At 39.6% G+C, this 13,165-nt stretch overlaps 1 protein-coding gene across 1 annotated transcript; it reads left to right on the top strand.

Annotated features, from left to right (window-relative positions):
- The first annotated feature begins 1,105 nt into the window (after positions 1–1,105).
- Positions 1,106–12,203, top strand: LOC307026170 (uncharacterized protein). The gene is made up of 2 exons (XM_079661343.1): positions 1,106–1,624; positions 9,792–12,203. The coding sequence occupies exons 1-2, from the start codon at positions 1,438–1,440 to the stop codon at positions 10,844–10,846; spliced, it is 1,242 nt and encodes a 413-aa protein (XP_079517469.1). The 5' UTR covers positions 1,106–1,437; the 3' UTR covers positions 10,847–12,203.
- Positions 12,204–13,165: the final 962 nt, after the last annotated feature.

The raw sequence follows: 13,165 nt of genomic DNA, 5'->3' as shown, positions 1-13,165 counted from the left end.
GTCGTCAGGATATTTTACATGAAATTTTACAAAGCATGTTTAGGTTAGTTCATCTGGGAATTGTTGTTCAATTTGTGTGGGTTCCAGCGCATGTGGGTATTAGAGGGAATGAAGTAGTGGATCAACTGGCAAAATGTGGTTTGAAAGCAAACCAGATTGATATTATGGTACCCATCAGTAGAGCAGAAGTCAAATATTTTACAAAAGTCGTTATCAAGCAACAATGGCAAAAACTATGGGACAGTAACACCAAAGGAAGACATTTATATCAGATACAAAGGGAAGTAGGAACAGGAAGCACGTGGGGGAGTAGTAGAAGAGAACAGAGCATTAACAGCAGGATAAAATTGGGACACTCTGGACTAAACTCATCACTGCTTCTGATTGGAAAACATCCAAATGGCAATTGTGATGGTTGCCATCAACCAGAGACAATACATCATGTATTTTTTAGCTGCCCGGATTATAACAGACAAAGATTCATTCTGAAAACTGCACTGGAACAACTCAACATCAAGGACATGGATTTCAAGGCAATATTTGAAAGTAAATCAAGAAATGAAGCAAACAAGCTGATCTTCAAATTCCTCAAAAGCACTGGTCTGAGGATAAGGATTTAATATGAACATGTAATAACTCAACAGTAGGTGGCGATATATGCTCCAAGTGGAAGCGATTCGCCATTAAAACAAGTGTGGGAACTGTGCAGTAAAAGAAGATGTAGAACATATATTGTTAAATTGTGAAATCTATAAAGCGGAAAGAGAACAATTAAAGGCTAAAGTCTTAGAGGCAGAGAGGGAGTGGAGTCTGGTTGGTGTTTTGGGAACAAAAGGAGAGGGAGTAAAAGCTACCAGAAAGGCACTGTTTACATTTTTGAGTGAAACTGGGGTAGGAAAAATAATTTAACATTAGGTCAGGAAAGAACATAGATTTGTTTTGTTTTGTTTTATTTATTTAATGGTTTTATTAATTAATTTTAATTTTATTTTGATTAGAACATAGGTTAATGAGTTGGAATGATGTGATGATGCATACTCATGTACAGTAGGTGGCGGTATGCACCTTTTAAGTTGTTTGCAATCCGCCAAAAGCAAGAGAAGAAGAAGAAGATTCGCCATTAAATAAAAGAAGAAGAAGAAGAAGTGATGCACTGGAAGTGATAGTCCCGCTCTTTCTAACGGAACCAGATCGTGTCTCGTGGGTTCTCTCGGTTCTCTCGCTACATCCATGTCTCTCTCGGTGTTCCTGAGGAAGTGTGTGTGAGCAGCTGATCCATCGTCTGTGTGTCTGGATGAACCTCTGACTGTGTGCTCTTTCTTCTGAAGCCTTCAGCTCGGACTCTAGAAGCTAGCTTAGCATGCTAGCTTAGCGTGCTAGCCGGTAACACGCTAGCAACACAGAGTGAGAGAAACGGGAAGTGGTGATTTAGTAAACATGAGTGTTGTGCTGCTCTCGTTGGTGAAGCAGCGTCTCACTGCAGCTGCTGAAGACATCTTTTTTCTGTTTGAACGAACGATAGCAGAGTACGAGGAGGAACTGTCTCGTTCAAAACAGGAGAACGAGAGACACCGGAAACTACTGGACGCTGTTTTACAGCCTCAGCTTCAGATCCACAGAGCAGGTCTGTTCCCTCGTTATTAACTCTCTCTAACTCTTTAGACTCTGTATTAACTCGTTAGACTCTTAATAGCTGTCTCTGCCGTCTGACGCTCTATTTGACACCATGTTCATATTTGATGAACATAAATATTGTTTTTCTGGCATCACTTTAAAATTAAAAGTTATGGGGAAAATCTACATTTTGGTATGATCCTAGCTAACTTTATCATGTATTTATCAATATTATACATTTGTATGATCAATGTAGTAAATTAAAAATCTTACTCATTAACCTATTCAGTTTAAAAGACTGTACGAATAAAGGTATTCTGAAGCTAAACACCAGTTACTTTATCAATTACTGGATTTAAAAGGCATATATGTTAAAGTATTCAGTCTATAAACTTAACATTGTAGAACTATCAGCCTAGGATTACATTACTCTGACTTCATCCAATCTAAAGGCTATGCATGGTAACATCATTACATTACTTAAACCATCAATCATTATGTCATTTCAAAATCTGAAAAGGAAAAGTTAGGCAAATATTCAAAGACTTTTGTAAAAACCTGGAAAGGAAGGCACGAGAAACTAACCTTTGCCCCAAGGAGGAAGTGGAGCACACACACTGAAAAAATTGATACTTGGACTAACTTAAAAAAATATCGCTAATTTTTTACAGCTAATTTTTCTTGTTTATTCCAACTTAATGTTTTGACTTAAAAAAATGTATTTAAATCAAGTAAAAAATATCGCTTCCGTCTAAGACATATATTTACATTCACAAAAAGTAATAAGATGATTCATTCTGAAGACCGCACAACATTTATTACTTTGTTATAACTTAATTTTTCCTTTTGGACTAACTTCATATTTATATTAGATCTAAGTAGAGTTTTTAAGTTTGTAAAAAAAAATACTTCATTTTGTTGCAGGCAATATTTTTTATTATAGCTTAAAATATTTCCCTCAAACCAAAAACTTTAATGTACATCAATACAATACTGTGTTTTATTTACTGTAAACAAATTACATTTGACTTATAACACTTAGTTTAGCTCAGTTCACATAAAGACAGGAATATTCTCTTCAAAAGACCTTAACATTTATTGGGATGTCTTTAAAATATGCATCCCCTATTCTGTTTTATAAAATACAATATTTTTTTAATTAAAAATAAATACATCAATAAATTAATACAATTAATTGAGTAAATTATGCAACCAATTTGCACTTATGTAAAAAATAAATAAAAGTAAATCAAGATCACTGACTTTTTTTTTTTTTTAAACTCTCCTGTAGCCTTCACCAAATACATCACAAATATGCATATGAAAATGTTAAACTACTAGCTTGCATATCTCGCCTTTTAAAGAGCAACTTGCAGGTCAGAGACACCTGTGAATAAATGTGTAGGAAAATGATGAATACACTAGATTTTCCCAAAAATATACAGAAATATACACTACAGTGACATCTGGCGTCATTTTTGTAAGACATTTTCACTTCTGCATAAAAAAGCCTCCGCACGTGACCTCCCGCGTGTGACGTAACACGGGGGACACAAGGGGGAGAGCGGCCGGTCTAACGTATGAATAAACATGGATCACAATGCTAGTTTTGACACAGAAGAGGTTGAAAGTATATATTCGAATGCATATGATTATAATTATGAGCCTGCTAGGCGTCCAAGAGACTAGAAGCAGCCAAGGATTAGAAGAAATAACGGCCATTGGAGAGAAATGGAGCTGTGGTGTGAGGAGAACCAGTGGAGAACAGAGCAGCTGTCTCGGTGAGTGACCGGCGTTAGCTACAGTTAATGTTAGCTAACGTCACATCACAACATTGTGAAGTTAGCTATCATATATCAGGCTATAACTAAAGTAGTATTGATAATATAGTAACGTTACTGGCAGGACTGTTGATACTGATCCATAACAGAAACTAATGCGCAAGTATCAGCCGTATCTCTCGTTACCTAATGCAACTCCACACTACGGTGCTGTGTACCGGAGGGGAGACGCGAGATACGGCTGATACTTGACGATCTGGCGGAGAAAGGTTGTGGAGCCTCCGTTGATATGCCGTTGTAAATGGCTTGATGGAAAGCAGGTGTGTAGTTGGGGAGGGTGCACAGCTGATTGCAGCAGGTGAGTAGAGGTTGAGCCGGGAGCCGGGAGTGACAGCCACCACGCACACACAAACAACACAGACAGGGGGAAACAAACAAACACAAAGGAGACGGCTGGAGGAGTACAGCCACCACAGCGTTACCTAATGCAACTCCACACTACGTCTTACGGTGCCGTGTACCGGAGGGGTGAGAGAGAGAGGAGCGAAGGGGGGGGGGAGAGAGAAGTAATACGGTTTCCTGATAAACGTTTTGTTTGATAGGCCTCAGCTGTGGAGAGTATGTGCTGCAGGGAGGTGGATGCACAATGCACCCAGGAGCGAAAGCTAGCTCCGGTCCTTTTCCCGTGAGGGAAACTGTGGACTTGATGCCCTGACAGGCTGGAGTTTGTGCAACATGCACAAACACAAGCTCACCATGATTACAAATGGTGAAATGCAATGTAAAATGACCGAAAAAATACCAGCTCACTAAATCACAACCGCTCAAACCAACTACAAACTACTACCGCGGATTGGGCAGAGAAGGAGTCCGAGAAAGTTGCTCCCCCATGTGACGTAATATGACGCGTTTGACGTTCAAAAAAGCAGTTTTTAGTAGCAGAGCTCAAAACGGCTCCTTTTCCTATGAATTCCTGCCGTTATGTCTTGTAAAACATATCAAATCCTGCATTAACTTTTTTAATTGTAATTTTCAGTCAAGGTTAAGCATAAATCTAGTAAACCTGCAAGTTGCTCTTTAACAAATAACTATAAAACAACAATACTATCGAATAACAAAACGAATGCCTTGAATAAACCGAAATACACGTGTTGAAGCGGTTCACTGCTGATTACTACCGAATATCCGGAGCCCAAAAAATGGTGGTCGGGACAGCCCTATTTGCTATATCATTGTTATATTAATTATCATACATATTTGTTTTGGGCCAAAACTGACATTTGAATCCAGTCCATAAATGTAGGTCTGCCTGTGCATGGATAAGAGCACTGAAGAGTAGTGTTGTTAAGCCTGATTGCTGGACGATTAAGGATATCAACTGCTGGGAAAATACTGAATATATTTCACGGCAAGAAAGTATGAAGGAAAATTGCTATGAAAGAAGAAATACGTACATGAAATGTATTCATGTTCAACATAAGAACGATGACTGAACATAAAAGCATACAGAACTGTGTTAGCGTGTTAGAAAAAAAATGTGTTTGTGTGTTGCTAGATCGTATACCTCCTGGGTTTTAGGCGGCGGAAGTGACGTAATCGTGGATGAGAAGTCGGCAACTTTTGTATTAAAAGTTTAACGTTTATCCTAAATAGAGGAGAGTTCCGCTCACGCACGAATTGTCACAAATTTGAGGTTCATTAACGAATAATGAGATCATACTCTAACAGGGGTCGGCAACTTTTTTGATATGAAGTGCCATTTAAAAAAAAAAAAAAATAAAATGTTATCAGCGTGCCAACGATCAAGAATGATCAACGGGGGGGGGGTGGTTGAGGAGCTACTATCAGCAGGAGGGCGGGGAAGCCTCGCTGGGGAAGCAGTGTGTGGACATGTCAGCGCAACTTACATGATGCCGAATTTAACAAACACATTTAAATAATTGGTTTAAACGGCATAATAATAAGGACGATCGTCCGTTCTGTGATTCTCCAGAGCACACGTTATGATATTAGGGTCATGCAGAGTGAGATGAGATCGCTGTCCCTTTTTAAGAGAGAGAGAGAGAGAGAGGGGCGTGCATGTGTGTTTGTGGATGGTAGAGCGACAGTGAGGGAGCGTGTGTATGTTTCTGGAAGTGAAACGAGGCAGCAGAAAAAGAGAGGTCTGTGATGTATTTTGTGAAACAGAAGAACAGCTAAATAAATGCAACGGCCTCCCAAGAAGAGCTCGCCTCTCTCCAGTCATTTAAGCTAAAGTGGGTTATTGAACCTGAAGCTTGTTGCTTCTGCCATCCTCGACTACGGTCTGGGAGCCGACAGGAAAGTTCAACACACAGATGGCCAGTCCGCCCCTTTTTAGCATATTATTTAGATGAGAGATGAGCAGATCGCCACTGGGCTTTCAACTAAATACACAGCCACGCAAAAACTGCGTCATTTGTACAGCTCCTTAAGGGTACTGCAATTAGTAGAGATGATCCGATCACGTGATCGTGGCAGGGCTCTCGACTAACTTTTTTCACCATCCTCCCGGAACCGTCCCGAAATACAATCTAAGCCGTCCCGAAATTAATGTGGACCGTCCCGAATTTAAAATATTAGTTTTTCTACTACTTATCATTAGTTAAAATCATTCAAAGTGACCTTTAACATAAATAAAACATCATACAAATCATTAGATGATAATTCATCAACCTTTTTGTTTGAGTAAATCAGTCAATCACATGAACAAAGGCCAAATATATTTAAACAAACACACAAACGAGAAAATTACTCTAATATTGAATCAAATCAAGTCCCATCCAATTAACAAAAAAATCCAACACTCTGTCCTGAAGACAGAACCCAGAGTAACCACTAGGAGGACAGTCTGTAACATAGTCAGGAGACCTTTACAAACTGCCCCGCCCCCTCGCACACAGACGGGAGAGAGAGATCTCGTCTGGATTGGAAAGCTCGAAAATACATCATAGACGCATGTTGTAGTCTTATTGCATATTAGAAACGGAGTTGGATAAACTAAAACTGCGATATAATGTTTATGTAGCAATAATACATATTTAGACACATTTAGACGCGATCGCAACACAGAAGTACCTTTCAAATCGGATAAAAGACCTTCCAAATCTTATTTAAGACTTTTATTATTTTTTGGTCATATTTAAGACCTTTTTAAGGCCTTCAATTGAGATGATCAAATGTAAGATTTTTTTAAGACCCCACGGGAACCATGTATAAATACCTAATTAGAGTCAAACTACTAGCTTAATTGTTATGAACAAGACTTCACTTTAAAATAGGGAACATGTTCTTATATAGAAATACCTAATTTTGAGTTATTTAGACACAATTAACACTTAGTTTGTTACAAGAATAGATCATATTTGTTAATTGTTATGAGAATATTACTATTCTTGTGGTACTACTGCCTTATTAGGCCCATATTGAGCAGAGCATATTAAGACAAAAACTCATGTACAACAACTTCCTTACTTGCAATAAATAAGCACTAATTAGAGGGTTATTGAGGAAAAACTCAACTAATGGATTAGTACTTGTAGAATATGGTCATGTAGAATAATGGATTAATAAGTGTTTTATATTGACCAATAAAGAGCCAATATACTGCTAATATGCATGTTAATTAACAACTAGTTGATGGTGAATTTGTGTACCTTAATATAAAGTAGGGCTGCTCGATTATGGCAAAAATCATAATCTTGATTATTTGGGTCAACAATTGATATCACGATCATTAAAAACGATAATCCATTTACTTTGAAAACATCCTTTTATTGAAAAGAAAATATGAACAGTATGTTTTTAACAGTTGAATACCCTGAACTTTAAGTATAATTCAACTGAATATCCAATAAAAACAAAAATAAAAAAATAATCGTTTTATTTCGATGTTGTTTTCAGAATCGTTGCAAGCCAAAATCGTAATTGCGATTTAAAATACGATTTAATTGAGCAGCCCTAATATAAAGTGTTACTATTTTTATATATCTGAACCCCATAATATATGCCTAAAAATAGCATAATATGGGGCTCAAAGTATGCCAAGAAAATATCCCCCACACCATGGTTATTTGAGTTACTGTTGCCTTCCTATCATCTGACATTTTTCAGAAAAAAATTCAGAATCTAGAGAATATTTCAACATTTTGAGGTTTTCTGAAAAGGCCAGATTTGGGAGATTTTCTGAAAAATTCCTAATTTGTGAAGAATTCAGCAATTTGGGAAAAGTGTAATTGTGAAATTTGCAGGAAAAAGTCAGGATTTTTTAATTTTAATGGAGACATGTCATGGCCATTTCCACTGATCATAATTCCATTGTTGAGATCTACTAGAATAGATTTATCTTGTGCAACTTTCCAAACTCACGTCGGTTTCTCATCTCTGTAAACTACGTGTATTCACTGAATTTCACTCTCTGCCTTTAACGGCTCGTTGTAGCTCCAGTAGCTCCAGCCCCCACCCTCCCTGTGAGCACAGTGTGCTCTGATTGGTAGGGACGTTGTGAGCGCTGAGCTCCGTGGAGGTGTGGTTTCCTTGTTTAGCGATACACAGCGAAACTCATCCTGAGCACACATAAAGTCACAGCCGAAGTAAAAACAATAAGTGTGGCTTGATATTGAGCAAGAAAAAGGTTGATAAACGCTGTGAGAATGGGTCTGCAGAGAGAATGGGTCTGCAGAGAGAATTTCGCCACGATCCCAACTGTCTGTTATCAGCCTGCAGCCAGGGAGGAGAGATCAGCAGAGCTGCCTGCACTGAGTGTGTGTGTGAGGAAGCCCGTGGATTGGTCAATTTGGACCAATCAGCGGGGTCTTAACGTAACGGCTCCGCGGACGTAACGTAACGGCTCCACGGATTGGCCCATTTCGTTCCGGGTAGGGGTTGACATCATGCCGTACCCGGAAGAATCAAATGGACAATGACGTATCTCCAACGAGGCGTTTTGGGGAGGTATTCTCTGTTTTAGAGTTTTACTCGCTACAGGGTGTACTTTGAGGGTTTGTGACTGCACACCGTTTACATGCATAAAAACCTTCATAACACACAAGGGCACGGGTAATAACCGGAAAAGCATGACATGTCTCCTTTTTAAGAAAAAGTCCACATTTTGAGGTTTTCTGAAAAGACCATAATTTGGAAAAATTATGAAAAATTCAGCATTTTGGGAAAAAGTCAGAATTTGGAGAAAAATGTATTTTGAGTTTTGCAGAAAAAAGTCAGAATTCAGAGTTTTTTTCTGAAAAAGTCGGGATTATGAGAACATTTGTCAGAATAGTTTTATGTTAAGTTAAAGTCAGAATTCTGAGGTTATCTGAACAATTTAGAGATTTTCTGAAATATTCAGCATTTTTGAAAAAGTCAGGATTTTGAGGAAAATTAGTAAGAATGTTTTGATTTTAGGAAAAAAGTCAAATATCTGAGATGTTTTTCAAAGGCCAGAATTTAGAGATTTTCTGAAAATGTTTGCATTTTATTCAAAGGTTAGGATTTGGAGAACAACGTGATTACTCTGAGTTTTCCATAAAAAAGTCAGAATGGTGAGATTTTCTTAAAAATTCAACATTTTAGAAAAAGTAAAAATGTTGAAAAGTCAGAATTTTGTGAATTATTATTGGAGAGATTCTATGGTGTGTTGTCGAGAGGAAGATGAGGCACACGAGACCCAACAATGCAGACGAGCTGAAAGCCGCTAGTGAAACAACCTGGGCTTCCATCTCACCTCAGCAGTGCCACAGACTGATAGTCTCCATGCCACGCCGCATTGATGCCGTTATTCATGCTAAAGGAGTCCAACCAAGTACTGACAGCAGGAACATTAACATACTTTTCAGAAGGCCAGCATTTCTATATTATTAAAAAATCTGTTTTTGTATTGGTCTTATGTTATATTCACATTTTCTGAGATGCTGAATTTTGGCTTTCATTTAATCATCAAGATTAAAACAAATAAACGCTGGAAATAATTCACTTTGTGTGATGAGTCTGTGATGTATACATTTAAACTTTATAAATTGAATTACTGATATAAACTCACTTTTCGATGATATTCAATTTATTGAGATGCTTAACGACTACTCTGAGAAACTCCAACACCAGTTCTCAGCTAACGACTCTGCAGACAGGTCACAAACTACAAGGCTAAAGCCTCACACTCCGTGAACGGCCGACGCCTTGCTAAGCGGCAGTGAAACTACGTTTTAGATCAGCTAGAGTACTAACTCACCTGTTGTCCTGAAACTCTCCAGGCCATCTGGAAAAGCATTTAAAGTAAGAAATAGATAAGGGCTGCAAAGTTAATGAAGTGTTAATCGTGGTAAGATTTTAAATTCTAATACTCTTCAGTTTGTCTGAATATGTGTTTCCTGTTTCCTGCAGACGTCCAGCAGCTGGTGGTGGTTAAAGAAGAGGTTCCCCCTGAGCAGCAGGAGTGGAGCTCCAGTCTGGACCAGGAGGACCCAGAGCCCCCCCCACACATTAAAGAGGAACAGGAGGAACTCTGGAGCAGTCAGGAGGGAGAGCAGCTTCAAGGGCTGGAGGGGGCTGATATCACCAAGTCCACATTCACTCCTGTCCCTGTGAAGAGTGAAGATGATGAAGAGAAACCTCAGTCCTCTCAGCTTCATCAAAGACAAACTGAACACCTGGAAACAGAAGCTGATGGAGAGGACTGTGGAGGACCAGAACCAGCCAGGAGCTCAGATCCAGAGAGACATTTACAACCTGAGACTGAGGACAACCCTGGAGACTCTTCTGAACCTGACACTGAAGACAGTGCTGATTGGAAAGAGACCAGAGAACCAGGTTCAAGCTCTCAGAGAAATAAACAAGACCCTGTCAGTGATTCAGGACATAGTGCAGGAGAGAAACCATTCAGCTGCTCAATTTGTATGAAACATTTTGCACAGAGAGGAAATGTAAAGAAACACATGAGAATCCACACAGGAGAGAAACCATTCAGCTGCTCAATTTGTAAGAAACATTTTACACAGAGAGGAAATTTAAAGTACCACATGAAAACCCACACAGGAGAGAAACCATTCAGCTGCTCAATTTGTAAGAAACATTTTGAGCAGAGAGGAGATTTGAAGTACCACATGAAAATCCACACAGGAGAGAAGCCATACAGCTGCTCAATTTGTAAGACATCTTTTGGTCAGAGAGGACATTTAAAGTACCACATGAGAATCCACACAGGAGAGAAACCATTCAGCTGCAGTATTTGTGACAAAAGATTCACCCGGAGATATCTGGTCAAAATCCATAAGTGTGTTGGTCGTCAGTCCTCACAGCTTCATCAAACTCAAACTGAGGAGATCAGAGAGGCAGAGCCTCCAGCCAGCAGCTCAGCTGAACACCTGGAAACAGAAGCTGATGGAGAGGACTGTGGAGGACCAGAACCAGCAAGGAATTCAGATCCAGAGAGACATTAACAGCCAGAGACTGAGGACAACCCTGGAGACTCTTCAGAACCTGGGACTGAAGACAGTTATTATTGTTAGGTTCAAACTCTTTGAGTTAGTCCCAGTAAGTGTGTATAACGTGATACCTGCTCGAAATGTGATAAAACATCATTGCTCTAAGTCAAGTCTGAATGTGCATTAAAACAAATATTAAGCACAGAAACAAGTCCATTGTGCTCTAATGACACAAAAGGAACCAACAATTATGGCGACACTGACAGAGAACCAGAGCCAGCCAAGAACATGACTTTAGCTTCTCCTGACCCTGAAATCAGTGGTGATTGGAAATATCTGTTATTCCAGTTAAACACTCTAAACCAGTGGTTCTCAACTGGTCAGGCTTCGGGACCCACTTTTTTACTTTGTCAATAAATCGCGACCCGACATTTGCTTATTTGCTTTTCAGCAGACAAAATCAATTAAAGTGAAGTACAGTGCATATATCCCTTCACAGAACTAAAGTATGCTTTAAATAAGTTTTAATGAGATGATGGAATCAAAGCTGAACTGTATAACATAAAAAGGCACACATCCTGAAAACCCAACCCCTGGGTGGGATTGTCCCCCAGGAGATTTTTTGAAATGCTAACATATAAACTACGCATTCTGGCAGGGCCATCCCTGTCCAATTTGTGGCCCCACGCAAAGTTATATGATGAGGCCCTCCGTGTCGCAGCGGCAAAACTGTGCCGCGCTTACACTAATTGCGCCGCATAACGGTGCGCTCAATTGAGGCCCCCTCCGCGAGGTGAGGCCCCCTCCGCGAGGTGAGGCCCCCTCCGCGAGGTGAGGCCCCCTCCGCGAGGTGAGGCCCCCTCCGGGAGGTGAGGCCCCACGCAGTCTGCGTGATCTGCGTGTAGGAAGGGATGGCCCTGCATTCTGGTACACTCTGAGAAGAAAATAAATAAATCTATTGGGCTACTTCCCGACATATTAATAATATTTGATGCCATTCTTTGAGTTTCAATTTGTTCTGAAGCTGAACTTGCTGCCCACATCGAGAAGAGTAAAGAGGAGATAGTCTGTGTGAATTACTTTAAATTGTGGGTAAGGGTAGATAGCTCCCATTGTTCTGTGACCTGTCAATCATCAAACCGGGGGTCATATTTCATTATGTGTTCATTTGTATCTGAAGTTGTACCCATGGGTCTATCTGAGTGTGGGAAAATATTACGCCTGAAAGACAGTCTGAAGAGATGTGAGAATTACCCAATACGGGGGTGCCCGGGAAAAAAATGTTATCCTCTAGAGCAGAGGTGAGCTGTGGATTGTTGTTATTGTTATTGTATAGTAACAAAGTATTTGTACATTAAAAAGTAATACAGTACAGTGTTACAATGTCCTGTATTACTTTTATTCAAACTGTATTCCCTTCTTATCATGTAGCCTACACTTCTTCCTTTCATTGATACATTTAAATCACCTGACTACAGCATATAATATACCTGCTGCAACCCTGTGCTGCTGCTGCTGCTTCTCTCTGCCTCATCCTCTATTGCTGGAGGCAGCTCCACCTCATCTGATCTCTGATATGAAAGCATTCGGTTATGATCATATTGAGCTATTGGTGTGAGTCTAACATTAAACAAGCAGTCTGCTTGTCATACATTGCTGACGATACATTTTAAGAGGCAATTTGTTGAGTCACTGCCGCTAAATGCCGGTAGCATCAAGCTAGCAAGTCCTGCATTAGCCTCACATCAACAGGTGTAGACAGAACATCCAATTATCCTGAGCTAATTTACTGAATAAACCAACTCACATCTCAATACTGTAGTTCCAAACCGCGGTACCTGCTCACCATCTGTGAGCTATTTTTAGAATGTGCACGCTACGTTCGTTGTCTCGTTCGCACGCGTCCACCTGGGCAGGCTGTGTGTGTCCTTCTCCCGTGACGATAACGGCTTAAGGTTAAAAAATAATAATAAACAAATTTGAAACTGGGGGGGGACACTCATTTCATTAAATTTCAAACCTTTATTTAGACAGATTAGTCCCTTGAGATCATCGATCTCATTTACAAGGGAGACCTGCATCATTTAGTTCCACATGAAACATAAAAACAACATACAAACAACAGAGGATATCATATTTACATATTCAACATTTACAAATACCCAGAGTGTCAGAAAGCATTTCATTTAGACATGCCTTAAATACATTCAAAGAATTAAAAATGCTCAATTTCAATTTTGCCTGTAGACTGTTCCAAGCAAGTGGAGCTGCGCACATAAAAGCTGTCTTACCTAAGACAGTCCTTACTCTTGGCACATCTAACAAGACTATATC

Source organism: Notothenia rossii (genome assembly GCF_949606895.1).
Source record: "Notothenia rossii genome assembly, chromosome: 2".
Taxonomy (NCBI): domain Eukaryota; kingdom Metazoa; phylum Chordata; class Actinopteri; order Perciformes; family Nototheniidae; genus Notothenia; species Notothenia rossii.
The sequence above is the reverse complement of the archived record's forward strand: the minus strand, read 5'-3'. Positions and strand labels throughout refer to the sequence as shown.